Below are 23,971 nucleotides of genomic sequence, written 5' to 3' on the forward strand. Positions count from 1 at the left end.
GCCCAGATCTGACTGTTATGGCCTTTATGGGAGGGAACCAATGGTTGCAAGATTCTCTCTCTCTCTCTCCTTTTCAAATAAATTTTAAAAATAGATGTCCATCGTTGGACAAGGTCCATAGGTATGTTTCACTCTCAGGCTCCCCTACCCTCAGCATCTAACAGTTCATAGAAATTGCTCTTTGGTCAGAATTTCTGCCAGCTTGGGTTTTAGTAGATTTGTCTCAAAATAAGCTGACCTCATTTGTAATCTCCATATCCCTCCTCTCCAGGTTTACCCTGTGGCCTAAATTCTTAGATGGGTCTAAGAAAAGTTGTTCATTCTTAATTTATTCAAGCTTTTTCTTGTCCTAAGAACAGGAGTGATATCTTCCTAGTTTTATATATTAAAGATGAACCAGGAATCACCCTTTTTTCTTAATCTCTCTCATTATTTTTTTTCTTACTTTTGTCAGGATTACCATTACAGGTAGGATAACTATATAAAGATTATAAGAAAAAAACAGTAAGCTCTCTTTTACCCCCTCCTTGCTCATTTCCTAATGCACTAATGCTCTGATTTTTATATGATTATACCGCAGAAATTCAGTCACAGACACAATTGAATTATTCATCTGAGTGGCTATTGCAACATGTAGTTTTCAAGAGACTGGGGCAATTAGCTTGGGAGTATAAATCTCCTCTATTCTCCCTGGAGATAAAAGCTATCATTCTCTTATTTTCATAGAGCTAATGGTGAAAGCAAATACAATGTTAGCTTTGATTTTCATTTTTCTGAAAAGTAAACAATGAGCAGATTGTAATACTTTTCAAAAATTTTTTTTTAATCCTGATGTAAAAATCAGCTGTGGTTACTCATGTATTTTATCACTTTTTATATTTTTAACTATGCTCTTTATATAGAGATATTTATAGATTTCACACATAGTTGAGAATAGAGACCACTTGTACTACCCCAGTGGTAGCATCTTGCAGAATCACAGAATCATTGCTACCACAATATTGATCTTCATCAGGAAAGATACAGAACAAATACAACCACAATGTCGTTCACTTCTCTCTGCCCCACCCCCTCCTTAACCCAGGTAGCCAGTAATCAGTTCTTCTATTCATTTGCTGAAGTATTCTATGCTTAAGTTTTCTGTTTTCTCAATTAGTTTACACGTTTGTAATTGATGATTGAAGTATTTGTATCACATTACTACCAAACATTTGTCAGGCAATCCTAGCACATCTGTCATCTCAGCATTGGCATCTATTGGCTGCTTTTTTCATTCCATTTACTATCTTCAAGTTTCTCAATATAATAAATAATTTTTGTTGAAATCTGGGCATTTTGTATTCCACTATGGGATTCTAATTAAAGTCTTATTTAAACCTTCTCTTCTAACTGACTTTCTCTTAGGGTACCCTTAGAGGGGAAGGGGGACCGGTACCACCTTGTCACAAACAAAAAGAGCCTGAATTCTAGATTCTTCAGGATAAAGTGGATTCTTCATTACTTTATGGTGAGGATGAAAGTCTCACTCCTCACATAATCTCTACTGGGAGAGGTCTTATTAAGAGTTGATGGAAATTAAATTCCTGGCTTCCTGCTTTAATGAGCGACCTCTACACCCTGAGGAGCCTGAAAAGCTAGGATTCCATGATGGAATAGATCAAGGCTTAGCCACAGTGTTTTTACGTGGTATTTGGCTGGTGAGGAGCAGTTATTATCTTAGAGTTTTCTGTCTTGTTATGCTGGCCCTTGATTAGCCCTTTAACTAGAAAAAAATGTTTTTTGCTGGTGCGTGTTTTTTGTCTGTTCGCTTCCTCATCTTCAAATATGACACACACACACACAAAAACAGGGAACCCAACATTGTGTCACCATTGAGTCTAGAGGTCTAAATCAATCAGCATTTTTCTCCTAACAGTTCAGTGTCTTGTTATGTCATTTTTATGCATAATGCCTACTGATTCTATTTATTATAATGGGAGAAATGGGGAGAAATATATATGCTCCTTCCTCTCATAAACAAAAGCCTGTTCACTTTTGTTTTGTCTGTTTATTTCATCTTACCAAGTTTTATCTAAATATTTTATTAAGCATATCTGTGGCGTACTGGGTTGAGTTGCTGTCTGCTGTGATGACATCCAATATGGGCACCAGCTCATGTCCTGGCTGCTCTACATCTGATCCAGCTCCCTGATAATGCACCTGGGAAAGCAGCAGAAAAGATGGCCCAAGTGCCTAGGTCCCTGTACCCATGTGGGAGACCCAGATGAAGCTCCTGGCTCCTGGCTCTGGCCTGGCCCAGCCCTGGCCGTTGCAGCAATTTTGAGCACTGAACCATCAGGTGGGATGATTCTCTCTCTCTCTCTCTCTCTCTCTCTGTCTCTCTCCCTATCTCTATGTAGCTCTTTCAAATAAATAAACAAGAATTTTTTAAAAATCTCACAAATTGTTATTATATAGCTCAAGTTATATCACCAAAAGTGAGGATTAATAGGGCTCTGTTGGCACTGCAGGAAGCTATAATTCTCCCCAATCATGAGCTCTCCCTCTTCTCAATTATAAACTATCGGGGATGGCGCTGTGGTGCAGTGGGTAAAGCCACCATCTGCAGTGCCAGCATCCCATATGGGCGCCGGTTCAAGTTCTGGCTGCTCCACTTCTGATCCAGCTCTCTGTTATGGCCTGGGAAAGCAGTAGAAGATGGCCCAAGTCCTTAGACCCCTGCACCTGCGTGGGAGACCTGGAGGAGGCTCCTGGCTCCTGGCTTCAGATCGGCACAGCTCCAGCCATTACAGCCAACTGCGGTGTGAACCAGCAGATAGAAGACTTCTCTCTCTCTCTCTCTCTCTCTCTATCTCTATCTCTATCTCTATCTCTATCTCTTCTCTCTGTGTAACTCTGACTTTCAAATAAATAAATAAATCTTTAAAAATTATAAACTATCCTTCTCCTCCAAAGGTAACCATTACCATGGTATCTACTACTGCGGATTAGTGGGATTTTTTGAATTTTACTCATGACATGATATAGTATGCATTCTTTTGTGTCCATTTCTTTTACTTTATATTGGTGAGAGTATCTGAATGCCCAATAATCAAAAGTGCTAAACTGTATTAATCATCAGGAAAATGCAAATAAAACCAAAGTAACAAAATCAAGAACAATGACTATATCAGTGTTGAAAGCAACTGGAACTTGTCATCAATGCTTGCATGTTAGCATCAAAAGTCGTGGAACAGGTCCTGGTGTTGGGCCATAGGTAGCTTAAGCTGCCACCTGCAACACCAGCATCTGCTATCCAGGGTGCCAGTTTGCATCCTGGCTGCTGTGCTTCTAATGCAGCTCCCTGCTAATGTGCCTGCAAAGGGAGCAGGTTGCACGAGTACTTGAGCCCCAGTTCCCTCGTGGGAGACCAGGATGGAGTTCCTGACTTTTGGCTTTAGCCTGGTCCAGTCCAGGCTGTTGCGGTTATTTGGGGAGTAAACCAGCAGAGGAGCGAGATATCTCTCTCTCTCACTCTCGCTCTCGCTCTCTCTCCTCTTTTAGTTGTTCTCTCATATATATGTATATATATGTATGTATGTATATATATATGTATACACATATATATAAACTAGAAACAATGTGACAATCCATCAACCCATAAGTAAATCATGGCAGATTTGTACAATAGAATTCTATGGAACAACAAAAGAGAATACAATGTACTCAACAACATGGGTCTTCACCAATTTTAAGTAATCTTTGTATATTTTACTCTTAACAAAGTTTGAAAAATTAAACTATTTCCTTAAATAAGAAAGGAAATTGCCACACCACATTAAAACACCACACAAATTAATTCCACCCATTTTCAAATATTCATACATGTCTAAGATATAAACCTCAAAAACTATGTAGTAATTATTATTGAAGGGAGAGGATTTTGAGGGAAGATGGGGGAAAGTTTCAGAGAGTTAAATAAGTTGAAATGAGAAGGGACTTTGCAAGCACAGGTGAAAACAGCATGCCCTGATTAACTTAATTCTAGATCCCTTCACTGCCTCCAAAGTAATGACAATGAATCTCCATCAACAGCATCAGAACTATCAGCAGAAGACACAAGCAGGCTGCATGCCAGCCTCAGCCTGTGCAGAATGACGTCCTCCTCTCCTTCTGGAGAGCAGTGAGGCACCACCGTTCACTAGTACTGCTTTTCTCTGCTGCAGCCTTCTCTGGGCTCCTCACTACAAGTAGCCCCTTCTTCCCCCAGTTCCCACACCCCGCCCTCTACATCCACACTCACTATGTGTCCCCATTCCTGCCTTTCTCATTAAGCTGAACTTTCCTGTGTGCATGGACACTTTAAAAACTATGGAAATGCACACTATGAACAGATTTCAAATTTTTTCAGCAAAATAAGTTTATTTTAACTCCATTTTTCCATAAAGTTTTTTGAGTTATCCCTTTATATATCTTTCTATATCCTTGGAACTAACAAAGCACCCACTATGCACCAGGTCTCAGCAACTTTTGATAAATCAATCAGTTAAAAAAAAAAGGACCTTGCTCTTTTAGACACTGACACATTATTTTGCAGTGATATCAAAAATGTTAAACAGAATGTTAGCTCCCTGTCCTGTGGCCACACAAGATGTAGAAGCCACTTTATAACAGAGTCAAAGAAAAGCAAATGGCTTTAAAATAAGGCCGACTTTGAAAATCTAGTGGTGTCTGTCTTATTTCATACATCAACAGCTCTAATTGTAGTGTGGGTAACTCAGTAATTCTATATTACATGAAGCTCTACCCAGACGAACTTCCTCGCGGTATTAGGCGATTCACTTGATAGACTGCACTTTGGCAGTTTGTACTTCAAGGAAGAAATAGGAGAGCACAATGAAGTCAAAAAGCACCAAAGATCTATCTGAATAACAATCCACTTCTGAAGATTTATTTGAAAGGCAGAGTGAAAGAGAGAGACAGACGAACAGGCAGAACGTGGGAGATCTTCCATCCACTGATCACTAGCCAAGTGCCCACAACAGCCATGGCTGGGGCTCACTGAAGCCAGGAGCTAGGAACTCCATCTGGGTCTCCCACGTGGATGAGAGAAACTCAGTTCTTGAGCCCCCATCCACTGACTCCCAGGTGCATGAGCAAGAAGCTGCGTCAGAAGCAGAGTGGCTGGAACTCAAACTGGCATTGATATGGGATGTCAGCGTCACAGTCATTGCCCTAACCCACTGGGCCACAATGCATGCCCAGTAACAACCCTCTGCATCCCTCCTCCCCTGGGCCCTGCATCTGATAACCTATCACCATTAACTATCATTATCTATTACTATTAACATTCGAGGACACAAAATCCTCACTTTGTGGCTAACTCTTCAAGAATAAGAGGATGAAACGTAGATATGTTTCTTCAGTGCTGGCTCCGTGGGTAAGTTTTCCTCGGCTATGGAGAGGAGAAAGCTGGCATTTAAGGCATAAGGCCTGAGTCATCTTTTCCAGGCCCATTGTCAAGGTCTGATGGATGGCCCATGGCTGCCAAGTGAGCAATCGAACATCAAGGGTTCTGGAGGCAGAAAGACAAGGCAGCAGTATAACCGTCACCCTGGAAAATGCACTGCCGAGAATGCTTGAGGCTCATCTGCTCCCAGCACAGTTCTATGTGCTTTTGGGGGGCATATTTCATAGTACGTGCAAAGCTGTAGGGGTAAGGAGGCACAGCTACGAGCTGTTTTGCTGGAGTTCCCATTCTTTGTTTTGAAAGTCAGTCCTACTGCTGGCTACGGAGCACAGCATCTAAGACACATGGCGTTAAGTCGACCGTCCGTAATCGTGGAGAGGTTGTAAATGTTCCAGTTCTATGTGTATTTGAACTGCAGGGCCCCATATACGGATGAGCTGCTGCCTCGGGGCAAACCAGAGCGAGCCGCGTCTGGCTGCCAGGAATAGAGAGTGGTGTGCGTGTCTCAGAACTCCCAGAATCCAGGCTCCTTCTTCCTCTGTGACCATTTAACCCTCCAAAAATCAGTGTGATGATGTTTTTGCCCGTCTCTCTGTTCCTAGTTGCAACCAATAGCATTCCTCCCAGGCCTTATTCTCTGGATAATAATTTTATCCGGATAATTTCACCAGCTCCAATCTTTCCCTTTTCTGAAGCATAGCCTATAAAATCGTAAATGTTATTCCCAAAGAAACTGACGTTCTTGGCTCCAGACCTGACCATCTCCACCACAAGCACATGTCCATGTCTGCACTCTCCCTGCGTATTCTGCTCAAGACTCTTTGCTCCCACAGTCCTTCCAGAAATGTCAGCCACCCTTCAGATTCCACCAGAACCTTGCCCAGCATTCTTTTCCACTTGGAGGACCTGATCCGTCCACAGCATACATTTCCTCCTTTCCTTTTGTTAAAGAAAGTATTAGCAATAATTGCACATACTCATGGGCTCCAGAGTGACATTTTGATACATACAGTCAATGTGTATTGATAATCAAAATTCTGCTTCTTTGATGTTACCTTATGATTCGTGGCTTAGAGCGTTTTGCTTCCAATTGTTCATACTACATCCACTAGGTTTGCATGAGCTGTAGTCTCCCCTATTTTGCTGTGTAACACTAGAAACTTATTCCTTCGTTGTAACTCAAATTTGGTACCCATCACCCACTCTCAAATTGAGGGACACCAGCATCACAGATGTGGCTTAACCCACTGTGCCACCCCACTGGGCCCCCCACTTCTTTTTCATCCAAGCTTCTTTTATCACTCATACCCCTCCCAGCCTCTAGTAATAAACATTCTGTGTTCAGAAAGAGGATTTTGTGTTTTAGGAGTTGTTTTTAGCTCTCACTTACAAGGGAGAACATGCAGTATGTGTCTTTCTGTGTCTGGCTTATTTTACTCAATAGGATATACTCCAGTTCCATCCATTTTGCTGCAAATGATAGGATTTTATTCTTTGGTTGCTAAATAATACTGCATTGTATACATATGCTACATTTATTTTATCCATTCATCTGATGATGGACACTTTGGTGGATTCCATGGATTGTTTATTGTGAAAAGTGTGGCAATGAACATGGTGGTATAGGTATTTCTCTGAGGCAATGATTTCATGTCTTTTAGATATGTACCCCGCAGTGGGATTGCTTGATTATATGATAGTTCTATTTCCAGGTGTGTGTGTGTGTGTGTGTGTTTAAGAAATCTCCATTCTGTGTCCTTTACTGGCTGACTGCTCACAATCCACTGTCAGGTTGTGTGGGTCTCTCACACCACAGAGATCACACTGAGTTTTGTTGTCTGCTTATGTGCTGGGGGAGCCCAAAGATGTGGGCTAGCATTCCCACTGTGCACTTACCATATCCCATTAGGGAAGGCATAAGGCCTTTCAGGCTTCCAACTGCCTCATCAACAAAATGATCTGAAAGCACTCACTGTGCCAGGTTGATATTTAGAACAAAAGAGATAATGAGTTTTTAATTGCTCCGTAACAGTTCCTAGCAAAGAGCATAAAGGATCCCCCATAAATAAGTTATGATGCATCTATATGCTGTGTTACAAACAGTCATTAAAAAGGATGAAGTGTACTTAGATCTATTACCACAAAATTGTCTCTATGACACATTATTGAATAGATGATAGGTGACAAACACACTTATTGTCCTGAGATTGTTTTGTGTAAATATAAATAAGTATAAACTTTAAATATACCCATAAATTCATGTGTTTCTAGAAAGAGGTTTATCAAAATGCTATTATGTGTTTATTATCATATAATAATGGTAGATTTTTAGAAAATGTTTAATTTTTCCAGTATTCTTTTTTTTGAATCATGCTTGAAAAATAGAAGAACTATTATTTGCAAGTTAGGTAATAAATTCCAAAGCTGAGTGAAGCAATGACCAATGGGATTGGCAGGCAAGTAAGTAGTCAGGTTTCATTGTGCCACATATTAACTGACTTTGAACAAGTACTTAATACATCTGGATTTTGGTTCTCCCCTCTACACTAGATTGCCAAGTTCCTTCGCAGCACTGAAACTTTGCCTTTCAGTCATTCATTCATGTAACACCTACTCATTGGACACCTACTCCATGAGTGCCTAGGCATCAAGGACATCAGGCAAAAAGGAGAGAGAAGGCCCCTGACCTCACTGAGCCTGGCTTCTAGAGGACATAAAATAAGACAAAGAAAGAACGACAATATATGTAGATCATAGTTGCTGAGCCCCAACCCTGAGGAGAACTGGACATGGGGACTATGGGGCTCTCCCAGATGCAGAAAACCACAAACACTAAAGCCTGAGAAAAGGTATTTTTGCAGGCAAAAGTACCAGGGTTGGCTGGATCGTATGCCTCTTGAACCAGTTCCCTGAACTCAGAGAAGAGAACATGTGAAAGTATGTGCTAATCACTAGTCTAAGACCAAAATCTGTAAGATGGTCTTACATTATCTGCATTCCCTAGGAATTTTAGATATCTGCTGCTTCTCAACTCCCCACACAGGAGCCATTGACAATTCTGGACATGTAGAACAGACCTACTTTTGATACTGGACACTGGATACTGGATACTGGACTTTAAATTCTTACAGAACTCCATGAAGAAGGAATAATTATCCCATTTTAGACCTGAGAAAACTGAGGCTGAGAGGGATTAAGTCACTTGTCCAAGACCCTGCTGCTTCTAAGTGGAAGGGCTGGGTTGTGAAGATGTTAAGACTTTGGCCTTCCCACTAAATGCAGAATAAAAGATTCAAGCTGCTCCCAACCTCACAGACATTATAACCAACCTGAGGCGGCCATGCGTTTTCAAGAGAGGCAGATTTTAACCCAGAAAGTAAGCTGCTATATGAGGCTTGGGCTTTGCTACTCTACCCATTTCTGGTGTCCCTAGAGGGGAGAATCCAAATGCAGTCAAACAGTACTATGCAATCTGACCTACTATTATTATTGCTGCTGTTATTATTAGTTGGCATTTCAAAAAACAAGTGAAGAATGCTTACTCTGGCTCTCACTTGCCCTGCCCTGACATTGTGAGCCTCCAAATTAAATTACTAGCTCTTCAGGGCCAATGTTGTGGCACGGCAGGTGAAGCTACAACTTGTGATGCAAATATCCCATATCGGAGTGCTGCTTCAGGTTCTGGCTGCTCCACTTCCAATCTAGCTTCCTGCTATGCACCTTGTGGAGGTAGGAAAAAGATGGCTCAAGTGCTTGGGCTCCTGGCACCCATGTGGGAAACCTGGATGCGGTTTCAGGCTCCTGGCTTCAGCCTGGCCCATCTCTGTCCATTATTGATGTTTAAGGAAGAAGCAGATGAAAGATAGCTCACTCTCACTCTCTTTCTCTTTCCCTTCCTCTCCCTCTCTATCTTCCTCTTCCTCTCACTCTACCGCTTCCTCTCTCTCTGTCACTCTGCTTTTCAAATAAATATATCTTTTTTAAAAAATTATTAGCTTTTGGCCAGCGCCACGGCTCACTAGGCTAATCCTTAGCCTTGCAGCACCGGCACACCGGGTTCTAGTCCCAGTCGGGGTGCCGGATTCTGTCCCGGTTGCCCCTCTTCCAGGCCAGCTCTCCGCTGTGGCCAGGGAGTGCAGTGGAGGATGGCCCAAGTACTTGGGCCCTGCACCCCATGGGAGACCAGGAGAAGCACCTGGCTCCTGCCATCAGATCAGCGCGGTGCGCCGGCCGCAGCACACCGGCCGTGGCAGCCATTGGAGGCTGAACCAACGGAAAAGGAAGACCTTTCTCTCTGTCTCTCTCTCTCACTGTCCACTCTGCCTGTCAAAAAATAAATAAATAAATAAAATTATTAGGTTTGACTATCAGAAGAGACCAATCATGAGTTGCTGTGAGGACTCAAGCCTCCACAAACAGTTGCTCAAAATAAGGGGTTTTTGGTGTTGTTCCTGTTGTTGGCTATAAGACTTCAGGCAAAGCTTGGTTTCCTGGGCTTGGAGGAAGGTCATGGGGCAAAGCATGTGGAGGGCGACAGGTAATGTTGTCTTGAGTTCTCGACCGTCACCTTCAAAGTATCTATCCACCCATCATTTGCTTTTAAGATAAAAGAGCAGAGTGAGCAGCTCTCCCTGAGTTGGGAACTTTCCCTGTGTCCTCTGTCACGTCTCGGTTCTCAGATCGCACTGTTCCTTCTGCGTGAGGTCTGCTGCCTTTTCAGCGGATCCAGGTTCCACTATTGTATGGATGGCAGCAGAGCAGAGTGACCAAACCTTGACCCAGGAGCAGGACACATCTGAGTTTGAGCTCGCACCCTCACTGTAGAGCCTCAGATAGCTGTCTTTATCTCGCTAAGGTTTTGTAAGGATTAAATGAAATCACATTTACAGAATGTCTACAATATGTGAGAAGCTAACCCTGGTCAGCTGATACTATTATTATCATTAATCCAATTGCCAGATCTGCTTCCCTTCTCATGTATCTCCTTATCCATGGTGACTTGGATGCATTGGCCAATGACAGCCGCCTTGAGACCCACTCTCCTCTGTCCTCATCAGTACTCCAGCCTCTGAGCACTCTATCTCCCCCTTTCCCTTCTTTGCTGTTTTTTTTCTTTTTTTTTTTTTTTTTTTTTTTTTTTGTTCTCCTTTCTAATGTCTGCCCTGTCTAAGCAGCCTTACTAGTATTTTTTTACCAAAAACTTTTGGAAGAAACCAAGATCCAAGATCCATAGATCCACAGACTGAATATCCAGCCTCTTTATCCAGACTTACAGCAGAGCAATGGGAGAGGGTGAAGACATCACACACGCCTCTGCGCAGTCACTGGATGCGATCAGGAGGAGGCTTGTGCTTCTTCACAAATTTTTTTTTTTTTGACAGGCAGAGTGGACAGTGAGAGAGAGAGAGACAGAGAGAAAGGTCTTCCTTTGCCATTGATTCACCCTCCAATGGCCGCCGCGGCCGGCGCACTGCGCTGATCTGATGGCAAGAGCCAGGTGCTTCTCCTGGTCTCCCATGGGGTGCAGGGCCCAAGTACTTGGGCCATCCTCCACTGCACTCCTGGGCCACAGCAGAGAGCTGGACTGGAAAAGGAGCAACTGGGACAGAATCCAGCACCCCGACTGGGACTAGAACCCGGTGTGCCGGCACCACAAGGCAGAGGATTAGCCTAGTGAGCCGCGGCGCCGGCCTTCTTCACAAATTAATGAACTAGTAAACGGGTCAGGAGTGGGGGCTTGCAGTTCAAGTTTATGGAGATAAATTTCAGTACATAACATACATAGCTTGAGATTTATCAAGCATAGAAAGGACCGTGAAGGGACTCTAGACTCTACAGAAATCACTAGGTCCTGCTATGGACTTGCAACTTAGAATGATTATTTGCAAAACTTTCTCCCAGGCTTCACCAGCCAACAGTAGAAGAAATGCAACCTGACAGACATATAAAATGTCACCAAAGCACCAGAGCTCCTGAGGCGGAATCTCCAGCCTTCCGTAAGTTCTCCCCACAGGATTCCTGGGAGTCCCTGTGGTGTGTCACACACGGCCATGGAAAGGGTCCTTTCTGCTCAGGGCCATCATGTCTCATCAGCCATCCTTCAAGAATCGCTTTATTTGTCATCAATCCACTGACCCCCAGTATAGGGAGACCATCAATTCTCTCCTTTAGGCACTGCCATCAATTAATCCATGTTTTGTCAGTACCAGGTACAGGTCTGGCACTTGTGACAATGTAGACAGACTCATCATTTCATGACTTGAAATCAGGCACGGTTACTAGGGCCCAAAAGCAGCAGTACCCATAACCTAAGCCTCAAATGCACTTCTATTTTTTCCAGGGGCCCGCTCCCCACCACAGTCATATACCTCTGTCCACTTCTACTCCTGTATCCGAGGTGAGCTACGGCTATAATTTCCCTTTTTGAAGACCGTTTATCTCCATGCAAGCCAATGAGATACACATTCACAGATGGCCACAACCTTAAGATTCTCTTTTAACGCAATAAAGACAAAATCCCCAACCTTGAGCAGATTGTTTGAGTTTAGATCCTACTGTTTTCTAGAAGCACTCCAGGTCTTTCTCCACGCAAACATTTGGAATAACTGATGCCGAGACCATTTAGAGCCGGGAGGCGACTGGGACAACCACCCGTGACTACCGTGTGCCAGGGGCTGGAGAAGCAAGGTGAGCATGACAGAGTCCCTCCCATAGCAGAAACCGCAGGCGACTTTATCCTTGGTTACTTAGGAAAGAATGCCATGGGAACACGGCATCGACTCGGGAATGCCAATCAGAAATACGGGTCAAGGAAGTAGATGTCAGAGTAAAACATTCTGGGAGATGTGGTTGGAGAATAAAAGGAATTATAAGATGGGGTAGGAAAGTATCTATTTGAAAGAAAGACATGAACAAGGACTCGCTTTTGTTTGGGAAAACACAGATAATTGCACCGTTTCCTAGGAAAGGGGGCTATTACTTATCAGGCTAGAGATCTGTGTTACTGGGTCAAGGCCGGAATGATGGGGAATAAAGGCACAAAAATGTCATTCACAGAACAGTTAAAGTTGTACTACTGGCTAATACTACTGCTGATCAGAGCTAATCACTTACTAAAAGGAAGGATAACACCTTAATGCATGAAGAAATAAAATCCAAAGGTGAACAAGTCCTTGTTGTAAGCCATGATGTCCTTGCTTACCAAGGCTGGATTCAACAACACACCCTGGGGTTTCCCTTCCTGAGAACACCAACTCTGGCCTTAGGTGAGAATTCAGGCCTCACAGCTGCACACACTCTATTAGAGTCCTGCACTTTTCCCAATTACAGTTATTTAAAGTGTGTGTGTGTGTGTGTGTGTGTGAGAGAGAGAGAGAGAGAGAAACTTGATTAATACTCTTGAGTGTTTGTCACCAGACCCAAGTACCAGAACAGATTTAATCTATGCTGCACATTAGTCTCCAGCACACCGTCTCACAAAGAATCAGATGCTTGATAAAGATATGTGGATATTACTGCTCCTGTCATCACACGCTCTGATCACCACCGTTTGTCTCTGTTTAGCAGTGCTGTGACCACTTGGGGTAGCCAATCTCGCCCGGTTAAATGAGAGGCTAAGAGTCAGCATGGAATTTAGAGTACTCCGGGAGACAAACGCCCAGTAAGAGGCTGCCACTTAGAAGAGCAGCTCTTGGTTCCTGTCTGGGACTGAGAGAGTAGTCAGTTCTTTCCAAAGACACAAGCCAGGGCAGGCGTGCAGGACCAGACACACTCCGCAGAGCCCAGCGCAAAATAAAAATGCAGCTCCCTGTTGGAATGAATTAGAGAATTTCAAGATGGTATCATCTGAGTCATGAACCCAGGGCAGGACTGTGTCACTGCACAGGTTGCACACCCCTGAGGCTGGCACCTACAGTTAACCAAGAAAATCTAAACATTAGCTTGCGATTTGCTGTTAGAAAACGAAGGCGGGAGTTTTGTTGTATTAATGGGGGGGGGGGGCTAATTATCCTGCTGTACTTCCTTCTCTTACACACAGAGGCTGTGTCTTGACAGGAAACCGCCCCTCTGTACCCGTATCCAGTGGGCCTGTCCCTGTGTCTCCAGATTTCCTAAGTGTGGATATGAAGGAAAATCCCAACTCCACCAATTGCAGTTTAGCGACATAGCAAATCCCTTAGCCTCCCTAAAACTTCGGTTTCCTCACCTAAAAAGCAGAGGTGATACTACCCACCCCAGACAGTAAGTAGCTGTGGTACTGATGCTTCAATAAGGCAAGAACATGTGCCAATGCACAGCGCGCCCCGGAGCAGGTGTCCACGCAGGGTCAGAGCTGAGCCGGGGAACCCCGCTCAGCCCCTGCGCCGTCACTGAACCCTATAAATAGCTCCGCTAAGTCACCATCTCGCTCGCTCACTCACTCCGAGGCGAGGGCTGAGCCGGCTGCTGCAGGTGGTCCCTCCTGCTCGCATCATTGATGGCTTTTCTATTCATGGGCGTCTGCCTCTGAATTGCCTGCCATCCCAGCGGAAGAGACACCCCCCGGCCGGAGCCAGCGCGCGCCCAGCCTCGGCGCAGAGTCCCGGGGTGGGGGGGTGCGCCCCGCCTGCCCTCGCCACTCCCGCGGTGGCCGCGCGGCCCCGCCCCGGAGCCGCCCCCTGCCGCCCCCTCCCTGGGCGGGCGAGCCCCAGGCCGCTCGCCCGCCCGCCCGCCCGCCGCTGGCTGGGTGGCAGTCACGACAGAGCGCGGTCGCCGGCGAGGTGGGCGCGGGCGCGGCGGGGAGCGCGGGAGCGCCCAGGACGTGGGCAGGGCCCCGGGCGGGGGCGCGGCCGGAGGAGGGCACGTCGGCGCCTCGGCGAGGATGGGAGTCCCCGGCACCCGCGGCTGAGCGAGCGGGCGGGCGCGCGGCGGGCAGTGCGCACGAGGAGGGCGAGCCTGCTGTTCCCCCGGGAGCCCAACACCGTTCCCGCGCGGCCACGATGATCCCTCCGAGCGGCGCCCGCGAGGACGGCGTGGACGGGCTGCCCAAGGAGCCGGCGAGCGCCCAGCAGCCGCCCTCTCCCGCGTCCACCAGCAGCCAGGAATCCAAGGTACCGCGCACACTTGCCCCGAAAGAACCCAAACTCACTCTCCCCTCCCTCTCCCCAGCCACCTTAGCCTCCTCCGACCCGGCGCGGGCGTCCGGGCTCAGACAGGTCCCTAGTTGGGCCGGGGCTGCAGGACCTGAGACCTGCACAGGGCTCCCTGTGAACCACCCCGGACCGCATCCCCGGGGCCCCCAGCCTCCTGGCGCGCGCAGACCGGAGCCGAGCACACGCAGCAGCTCCCGTTGACTCCGGGTGCACAGATCCATTTCTTGGGGGTTTCGGGGGATTCTGTGCTTTGAACCTGCTTGTAGCCAAAGCGTGTGTAGGTGGGTGTTAGGCGGTGGCTCCTGGAGGCTAAGGGGTGGAGACGGCCGAGGGTACTGGGCCAGCCAAGGGTGTCGGAATCCCAAGGGGCTCGGAACAGGACTCATCCCTAACATCCCTAACTTTCGTTGCTGCTGGTTTCAAAAAAAAAAAAAAAAAAAAAAAAAAAACTAGGCAGAAGGAAGTAGTGCGTTCTCGAGAAAGTTGATGTTCCTTGTGGAAGTTGATAGGACTCCAAGAACTCACCCTTGCACGGCAGTGAAGGCTAACACATGCGCACGACACCAACCCTGCCGCAGTCCTTCTCTGTCACTATTCTGCTTCCTCTGAAGCTCGCTGGGTGCCAGGCACATGTTTGGAAATCTTGGAAGAGGATCAAGTAAAATGTGGCTGCTCGCGGTGTGGTGCCGAATGACAACTCAGCCTGGAGTGGAAATCGTAAGATGGAGCTGGCCGGTTACGGGCAGCGTCGGGAGTGCCGGGCTGCTGGCCGGGGGAGGACAGGTTGCTCTGCACTGTGAGGCAGTCTCCGAGGAGCAGAAAAGGCAAGGTGGATGGCAGTGTAGAGCGCAGGTCACTAGGGGCAAGGAAAGGCCAGCGGTGTCTCCAGGTCCTGCAGCCTCAGTGGCTCTGCGAGGCCGTGTGATGCTGACTTGGTTCCCTGCATCCCCTGAAGTTACTCAGCCACAGTAAGCCGACTCGGAAAGCATTGCATTTTTTTAAATTTCTTCTTTTTCTGGCTATTACTGGCTGTCTGACTCCAGGACATGTGTATGTCAGATTTCCCCAAACTCAGTTGCAAATGAGGACAGAAGCCCCCAGCTTCCAGAATCCTCGTGAGGAACAGGTGAGATGAGCCCGTGTCCATCCATCAGTGTGTATCCTTTTCCTTCTGATGCCAGGAGATGCAATCCACTCCAAAGCAGTGGCACCACCCTCACGGGCACACCCTTTCTTGCTTCTGGAAGTTTCTAGGTGTCTCAGTGTCTACCGTGGAGCACCCGTCAGTCCCTGAAGTGATGTGAGTTGTAGTGGCCATTGCAAAGGTGGTCTGCAAAGAACTCAAGGGTGAAAGTGGTGTTAGACTTTTTGAACTGGGACTGTCGCTCAGCAGTAGGTGTGTTCTGAAAAGGGCTTAGCATTTGGGTAGCAGCGGCATGGTTCAGACACCCCGCATGAGTCTGCTATTTATAGATGTCCTGAGGTACAGTATTTGGCAAAGCAAACGCCTCCTATGTAATGCCCATAATGAGCCACCAGTTTATCCGAATTGTGGTGTTGGATATGCGCAGGCCAGTGTTTTCTCCACGTGGTCTACACAACTCCTGTATAGTTTACACATTCCTAAATTTGCTGTCATGGCTTTGATATTAGTGTAGATGAGCTACGGGGGGCACATGAGCCCCAGGAAATGGAATGCAAAATCGTGCGCCTGGATGTGAATTTTTCTTGGCTGAGCATTCAAGATATTCTCAGAGGGAGCCATGCCTCTCGAGAGAGGCTTACATGCTGTGTGGCAGAAGGTGCAGGGTGGTATGCAACAGGGGGCAGAGGAAGGCTCTATTCGTTCTGTGCGAGGAAGGCCATGTTTTGAAGCTTGGTGGCATTTATGAAGATCCAGGTGAGGAAATGTGAACAAGAGAGTGGTCATCATTCCAGCCTCCTCTCCTGGCAAATGGCCATGTTTGTCAAAGTACATACCCTTCAAGATAACCGCAAGTGAATTCTGAATGTGTCACCACAAAAAATGGCAAGTGAGTGATGGGATGGCTATGTTAATTAGCCCAAATTATTTAATCATTCTACATTGTACACCTATATCAAAACATAAATGTGATTTAATTATGATTTGCCAGTTAAAGGGACAGGCATCATTCACGCCCTACTGGGCATTAAACTTTCTCAATGTTTTTTAATTTCTTACTTTCTTTAGAAATTTTTCCTTGTGTAGATAACACTTTGTAGATATTTGAAAAGTCCAGATGACAATGAAAAAATTATAGCGTTTTGATATAGAACTCATGTATGTTTTCCTCCACACTTACGTTTACATAGTTGGGAGAACCACAGTGAGCACCTGCTGAATGCTTGCTACAAGTCAGGTGCAACCGTAACCCTCACCTTAGGTGTTGATTGTGGTATTTTCTGGCTAGGGTAATAGGAGCTCAGAAAGGCGAGGCAGCTTACCCTAGACTGTAGCCAGTTAAATGACACAGGCAGGACAGGGACGCAAGCAGGCTGGTTCTGGAACCCAGGCTCTCAACCACCCAGCACCTGCCTTCCACACTGGTGCAGTCTTCCTTCCTCCCTTTTTCCCTTGGCGTCCTAAGAATTTTGCAAGTCATTTGCAACATTGTGTGTGTCTCATCTTCAGAAACCTTTGTAAATACAGTGAGCCACATTACATGCTAAATGATTCATGGCTGATACTCTTCCAGTTTCTTTGTGTTTGGTTTTGCTACTCTTTCCTCTAAAAGTAAACTTATGGAAGTAATTAAATGGAATATCACAGAATCATCTGGGAAATGGGGCCACACCACACCCTCCAAGTCCAGAAGCTGCACTAACAGAAGAATAAGTGATCCGATGTCCTGGGCATTTAAAATGTTCCCAGAAGTCCACTTCTTTGCAGAGTCTTTGAAATGCTAGATCACAGAACATTAAAACGGGAACCATTAGAGATCATCTATTGTGGGCATTTTTAAATCATGGGCTTTTATTTTGTACAAGTGTTTTATTAGGGAAAACATCAGTACACACAAAAGTAAACAGGGTAGAGAATTCTTGTGGACCCAATCCACCAGCTTCAGGAACTGTCAATCGATGGACAGCATTGTTTTCCTTATTACTGCCACCACACCCTCCCCTGGACCACTTTAAAGAAAATCCCAGGCATCAAATCATTGTTTCATCCCTAAATATTTCAGGTTAGAGATCTAGAAGATAAAGGCTCTTCATAGAAACATGACTATGGTCTCGTTAGTACATGTTACATGTGTTTTTTTTTTTTTTTTTGTATTTTTTTAATCAAGGGCCAATAAACTCTTTGGAAGTCCTTCAATGGTCTTTGGAAAATCTATGAACAGTCAGAGCCATCATTTAAAGTTGTGCATAATCTGGGGGAAAGGATACATATCTTATGATCCTTAAAAGGGTGTATATCCATCAAAGATTATTTCAATCTCAATCTCTCTCTCCCTCTCCCCCCCCCCACCCCGCCTTTCCCTCTTTTCCCTGTCTCCCTCTGAAATTGGTCTCCAAAGACAGCCAGTGGATATCCCAGTAGTTACCTCAGAAAATTACTATAAGTACCAGCAGTGATAAGGTTTAACATAATTGTGGTTTTTCTTTTTCCTGAAATTAGTTCAATTAGAAAGTTTGAATGCCACTGGCATAACACACTGTTCTATCTTTCCATTAACTATTCCAGAAAGAGTACAGCCTATTTTCTAAGGACTTGACAGAGATCATTGAATACCAAGAAGAATTTCGTGTTTCATTATCCCTTCTCCAATGAATGTCTTCTCTCCTACTTAGAAAGCTTGCCAGGTTTGAGTGTTCATGTTTGCTATGAGTATTCTTATCTTTCACTTATAAGATCCAAGGCCACATTTCCACAATCTGGAGGAATTACAGGTTTTGAGGCCTAATAGACAAGAATTCAGATCCCTTCTCGTCACTTGCCATCCATGTGACCATGGGCAAGTTGCCTGATGCTCCCAAGTTTCAGTCTCTCATCTCTAGAATGGGGATGCTACTCTGATAAAAGGCTTACATTTTTTCTTTCTTAACAGAAATCTTCACTGTACTTGAATGTATTAATCACCTCTACAGTTGTGTTTTTTTTGTATCCCACTTGTGTTTGTGCATATTTCAAAGTTATGGAGGCATTCTCCCATATTACTTCCCACAAGTGTTATTATTTTACCTCTCATAGGTACGGCTATAATCCATGTGGAGCTGCCATTTTGGTAGTGTGAAATAGGGGTCAAGATTCATTTACTTTACTTTATTCTTTTTTAAAGTTGATTTATTTATTTGAAAGGCAGAGTTACAGAGAGGCAGAGGCAGAGAGAGAGAAAGAAGTCTTCCATTCACTAGTTCACTCCCCAATTGGCTCCAACAGCAAGAGCTGGGCCAATCTGAAACCAGGAGCCAGGAGCTTCTTCTGGGTCTCCCGTGTGGGTGCAGGGCCCCAAGGACTTGGGCCATCTTCTACTGCTTCTCTGCCAAAACAGAGAGCTGGATAGGAAGTGAAACAGCTGGGACTTGAACCGGCACCCATATGGGATGATGGCACTGCAGGCAGTGGCTTTACCTGCTATGCCACAGCGCCAGACCCCTCGAGATTCCTTTTTGATACCACCACTAATGCGCTAATCAACTTGACTATGTGGAAGTTTCTATTCTGTTCCATTGATCTCTTTGTCTACACTTGTAACAGAACGACTTTGCTAAATGTAACGGTTTTATTTAGAAAGTCTTCACATCTGAGTATGTCTGAAGCTATGCTCTTCTTTTTTCAAATTATTTTTTATTATTTTTGGCTCTTTGCATATCCTCATGCATTTTAGAATCATGTGATCAATTTCCACCAAAACTACATGCTGGGAATTTGATTGGAATTGCATGAATCTATAAGTCCATTTGGAGAAAATACATATTTATGATAGTCAGTCTTCAAATAACATATCCCACTCCAGAATGCTTACTTTTGTCAGAAATGCCAGGCTAAGCTTCTTCTGTCAAGTACCCCAAGACATCAGTGGCTGAAAACAGAACTGTGTTACTATTTCAGTTTAGGGGTTCCCAGATCCGTTCTTGTGCGAAATTGAGCTTCACATCTAGGCATCTATGAAGAGGGATGTCCATGATTATGAATTTCAAGGGAAGTGTTTACTTATTTAGAAATTTATATTTGTCCATCTTAAGTCTAAGCTAAGATTTCATTGTCATCAACCTGAGTTGGTATTTTGTTTCTAGTCCATTCTTTCTTTTCCAAAACTCACTGCATAAAGTCATCAAAACTTAACCCCCTAAGGTGTTTGGTTTTTCCACTTGATAAAATGTTCACAACATACAGTTTGTCATTTTGACTGTTTGAAGTCCTGTCTTTGGCATTAAGTACATTCATTCCATTCTGCAAACCTAACCACCATTCACCTCCAGAAGTCTTTGATCATCCTGCACTGAAACCCTGTACTCCTTCAACACTAATTTGCTGTCCTCCACTTTCCCTGGACCCTGGTCACCACCATTCCACACTTTGTCCGTATTAATCTGGCTCCTCGAGATACCTCGCAGAAGAGGAATCCTATAGACTCTGTCCTTTAGTGACTGACATATTACACTTGCAGAATGTCTTCAAGATTCTCTTTGCAGCACGTATCAGAATCCTGTTGTTTTTAAAGCTGAATAATATTCCATTGTATGTCTATACCGCTAAAGTTGAATAATATTCCATTGTATGTCTATACCACATGTTCTTTAGCTGTTCATTTGTTGATGGACACTTTGCTTCTACCTTTTGGCTGTTACAAATAGTGCTGCTATGAATGTGGGTACTCAACTTCCGCTCAGATTCCTGCTGTCATTTCTTTTGAACGTACAGCCAGAACTGGAATGGCTGGGTGATGCATTCTGCTCATTCTGCGGTGTTATCACACCATGTTCCACAGTCGCTATACCATTTTACATTCCCACCAGGGTTCCAGTGGCTCAACATACTCTGTGGAGCTGTTTCATTGTTCCTAGTAGGAGACGGTATCTCACTGTGGTATTTATTTGTTTTTCTGTAATGGCTAGAGATGTTAAGCATCTTTCCATGTACTTATAAGTCATTGTATATATTTAGGAAAATGTCTATCAAGCCCTTTACTCATTGTTTTAGTTGTTACCTGTCCTTGAGTTGTATGATCATGGGTGCTGAAACTCACAAATTTGAAGGACAAGGAAGTATTGGATTTTATTAGCATTTTAATTACATTCAGTCACTAGGAAGAATCACATTTAATTCTTTCTAAATTTGTTTTCTTTTATAAATTATCTGTGTCCTCCATTTTAATAATATCCATCTATTTTTCTATTTTAAAATCCTTTTAAACATTAAACCAATGATATTTCATAGACATTATAAGCATTTTCTAAGATTGCAATACATTTTTATTTTGTTTATTATATTTCAACATATATTTCTTTTTTATGGGGCTAAAAGTGTCAAATTTATTTACCTTTGATTTCTTCATTTATACTTAGATAGCAGAGAAACATTAACTTGTGTTTTTCTCTAGATTCTTAATATATACGTTTTATTTTTATCACTTTTAATCCATCTGGAATTTATGTCATTATGTAGTATGAAAGAAATAAAATTTTTTCCAAGTGATTAACCAGTGTTTTTAAACCATTTGTTGAATAATGTTCCCTTTTTCACTTATTTGAAATGTTACACTTATTATGTAATAAATGGTAATATGTACTAGGTTCTCTCTTAGTCATCTGTTACATTCTAATGATTTAAATTTTATTTTTTCATCTATTACTGGAATGTACTTTTACATTGCTGTTATAATGCTTACTTATTCAAGCTTTATAGTAGATTTTAATTGCATAATAAAGTACTCTCTTGAGAGTTTATTTATCTGCATTTTTTCATTTTTCTATCAAGTTATAAAAATAATATTTTGAAAGTGAAAGTGATTGCATGAAACCTTTAAAATCATTTTAGTAAAACTTTTAAATCATGAAATTTTTCATTGGGAATGCAATATATGTGTTCCTTTACTGAAATTTCTTTTATGTTTCTCATAAATGCTTGGGAACTTTCTTCAAATATTTGCTGTCCAGTTATCTGTTAGCTATTTCCTGGTTGTTCCAGTCCATTCAGGCTGCTATAATAAAGTACCATACACTGAGTGACTCGTAAACAGCAGGATGTATTTCTACGGTTTTTGAGGTGGGGAAGCTAATATCAAAGCACAAACAGATCTGGTGTCCAGTGAGGGCCCACTTCCTGGTTGATGGACAGTTCTTTCCAGCTGTCCCCTTGCCTGGTACAGGGGCACGGCAGCTCCCTGCGCCTCTTCCGAAGGGCCAAATCCCATTCATGAGCACTCTGCGCTCATGACCTACTCACCTCCCACAGGGGTTGGGCTCCAGCAAATGAATTTTGGGAGAACACAAACACTAAGCACTTGGAGTGACTTTGTGGACCTTCTCTTTTCTCTGAGGGAGTCTTTAATCATTTGTGGGAAGTTGAAATTAAAAGATAATCCAATTTTCCATGACCTATTGAAGTTCCTTGGTATTTTCTAACTATGGTAGGTGGCACATGGGAAGTTCATTTTTCTATTAGTTTTATAATCTTTTAGATTCTATTTTTATTTATTAGTAAACAAATACACCAAAGAAGGCATAAAAAAGCAATTGGTATATGAAAAGGTGTTCAACATCACTAATCATCAGGGAAATGCCAATTAAAACCACTTTGAGACCTCAGCTAACACCCATAAGGATGGCTGTAACAAAATCAAGATGTAACATGCCATCAAGTGTGTTGGTGGGATGAAGATTGGTATAGCCATTATGGAAAACAGCATGGATGTTCTTGAAGAAATTAAGAAAAAAAAACCTACTCTACAACCCAGCAATCCCTCTTCTGGATGTATACTCAAAAGATTAAATCATGACCTCATGAAGATATTTGAACTCCCATGTTCATGGCAGCATTATTCACAGAGGCCAAGATAGGGAAACAACCTATATCCCTATCATCAAACAAAAGGAAGAATAAAATGTGAAATACATACATACGTGGGTATGTGTGCGTAATCTCCACTAGAATATTCAGCTTCTAAAATGAAAATCTTGGGGCTAGCATTGTGGCATAGCAGGTAAAGCCTCCACCTGCAACTTGGCATCCCATATGAGCGCCTGCTGGAGTCTCAGCTGTTCCATTTCCCATCCAGCTCCCTTCTAATGTACCTGGGCAAAGCAGCAGAAGATTCGCAAGTGTCGGTTCCCTGCCACCCATGTGGGAGATCTGCGTAGAAGTCTAGGCTCCTGACTTTGGCCTACCCCAGACCCCGCCACTGGGCCATTTGGAGAGTGAACCAATGGATGAAAGATCTCTCTCTCTCTCTCTCTCTCTCTCTCCCTCTTTCACCTCCCTTTGTGACTCAGCTCTTAAAACAAACATTTCAGTTAAATTTCAACACTTAAAAATAACTGTGTATTAATTACAGAATTAAACCAGTCATATTAAGTAGAACAAAGAAACTACTAAGAGGGATAATGTATTAAGTTGTTCATTAACAGTCAGGGCTATGCTGATCCAGTCACCGTTTCCCATAGTGTCCATTCCACTTCAACAGGTTTCCTTTTTGGTGTTCAGTCAGTTGTCACCGATCAGGGAGAACATATGGTATTTGTCCCTTTGGGACTGGCTTATTTCACTCAGCATGATGTGTTCCAGATTCCTCCATTTTGTTGCAAATGACTGGATTTCGTTGTTTCTTACTGCGGTATAGTATTCTAAAGAGTACATATCCCATAATTTCTTTATCCAGTCTACCGTTGATGGGCATTTAGGTTGGTTCCAGGTCTTAGCTATTGTGAATTGTGCTGCAATAAACATTAGGCTGCAGACTGCTTTTTTGTTTGCCAATTTAAATTCCTTTGGGTAAATTCCAAGGAGTGGGATGGCTGGGTCGAACGGTAGGGTTATCTTCAGGTTCCTGAGGGATCTCCAGACTGACTTCCATAGTGGCTTGACCAGCTTGCATTCCCACCAACAGTGGGTTAGTGTCCCTTTTTCCCCACATCCTCGCCAGCATCTGTTGTTGGTGGATTTCTGAATGTGAGCCATTCTAACCGGGGTGAGGTGAAACCTCATTGTGGTTTTGATTTGCATTTCCCTGATTGCTAATGACCTTGAACATTTTTTCATGTGCCTGTTGGCCATTTGGATTTCCTCTTTTGAAAAATGTCTATTGAGGTCCTTGGCCCATCTCCTAATTGGGTTGTTGGTTTTGTTTTTGTGGAGTTTCTTGATCTCCTTGTAGATTCTGGTTATTAACCCTTTATCTGTTGCATAGTTTGCAAATATTTTTTC

The 23,971-nt window shown here is 43.8% G+C and overlaps 1 protein-coding gene and 1 long non-coding RNA gene across 23 annotated transcripts in view; one reads left to right on the forward strand and one right to left on the reverse strand.

Moving 5' to 3' along the window:
* LOC103350379 (uncharacterized) overlaps window positions 1-23,971 on the reverse strand; it is a 547,263-nt gene that overhangs the window by 360,551 nt on the left and 162,741 nt on the right. For 2 of the 20 annotated variants that reach the window (XR_007924497.2, XR_011388271.1), the window contains exon 4: window positions 15,106-15,920. The exons of the other annotated variants lie outside the window; for them this stretch is intronic. This is a non-coding gene — a long non-coding RNA (uncharacterized lncRNA). The remainder of the gene's footprint in view (window positions 1-15,105; window positions 15,921-23,971) is intronic. 20 annotated transcript variants of the gene reach the window in all.
* STAC (SH3 and cysteine rich domain) overlaps window positions 14,135-23,971 on the forward strand; it is a 146,230-nt gene continuing 136,393 nt past the window's right edge. Inside the window, exons 1-2 of one of the 3 annotated variants that reach the window (XM_070072956.1) lie at window positions 14,141-14,538; window positions 15,762-15,880. Coding sequence is in view for 2 of the 3 variants with exons in the window: in XM_051858945.2 (XP_051714905.1) it covers window positions 14,428-14,538 (111 nt within the window). In the remaining variant the exon portion in view is untranslated. Of the gene's footprint in view, window positions 14,539-15,761; window positions 15,881-23,971 lie in introns of all 3 variants that reach the window. The other 2 variants (XM_051858945.2, XM_002716238.5) reach the window with 2 other exon arrangements.

Source organism: Oryctolagus cuniculus, chromosome 4 (genome assembly GCF_964237555.1).
Source record: "Oryctolagus cuniculus chromosome 4, mOryCun1.1, whole genome shotgun sequence".
Classification (NCBI taxonomy): Eukaryota; Metazoa; Chordata; class Mammalia; order Lagomorpha; family Leporidae; genus Oryctolagus; species Oryctolagus cuniculus.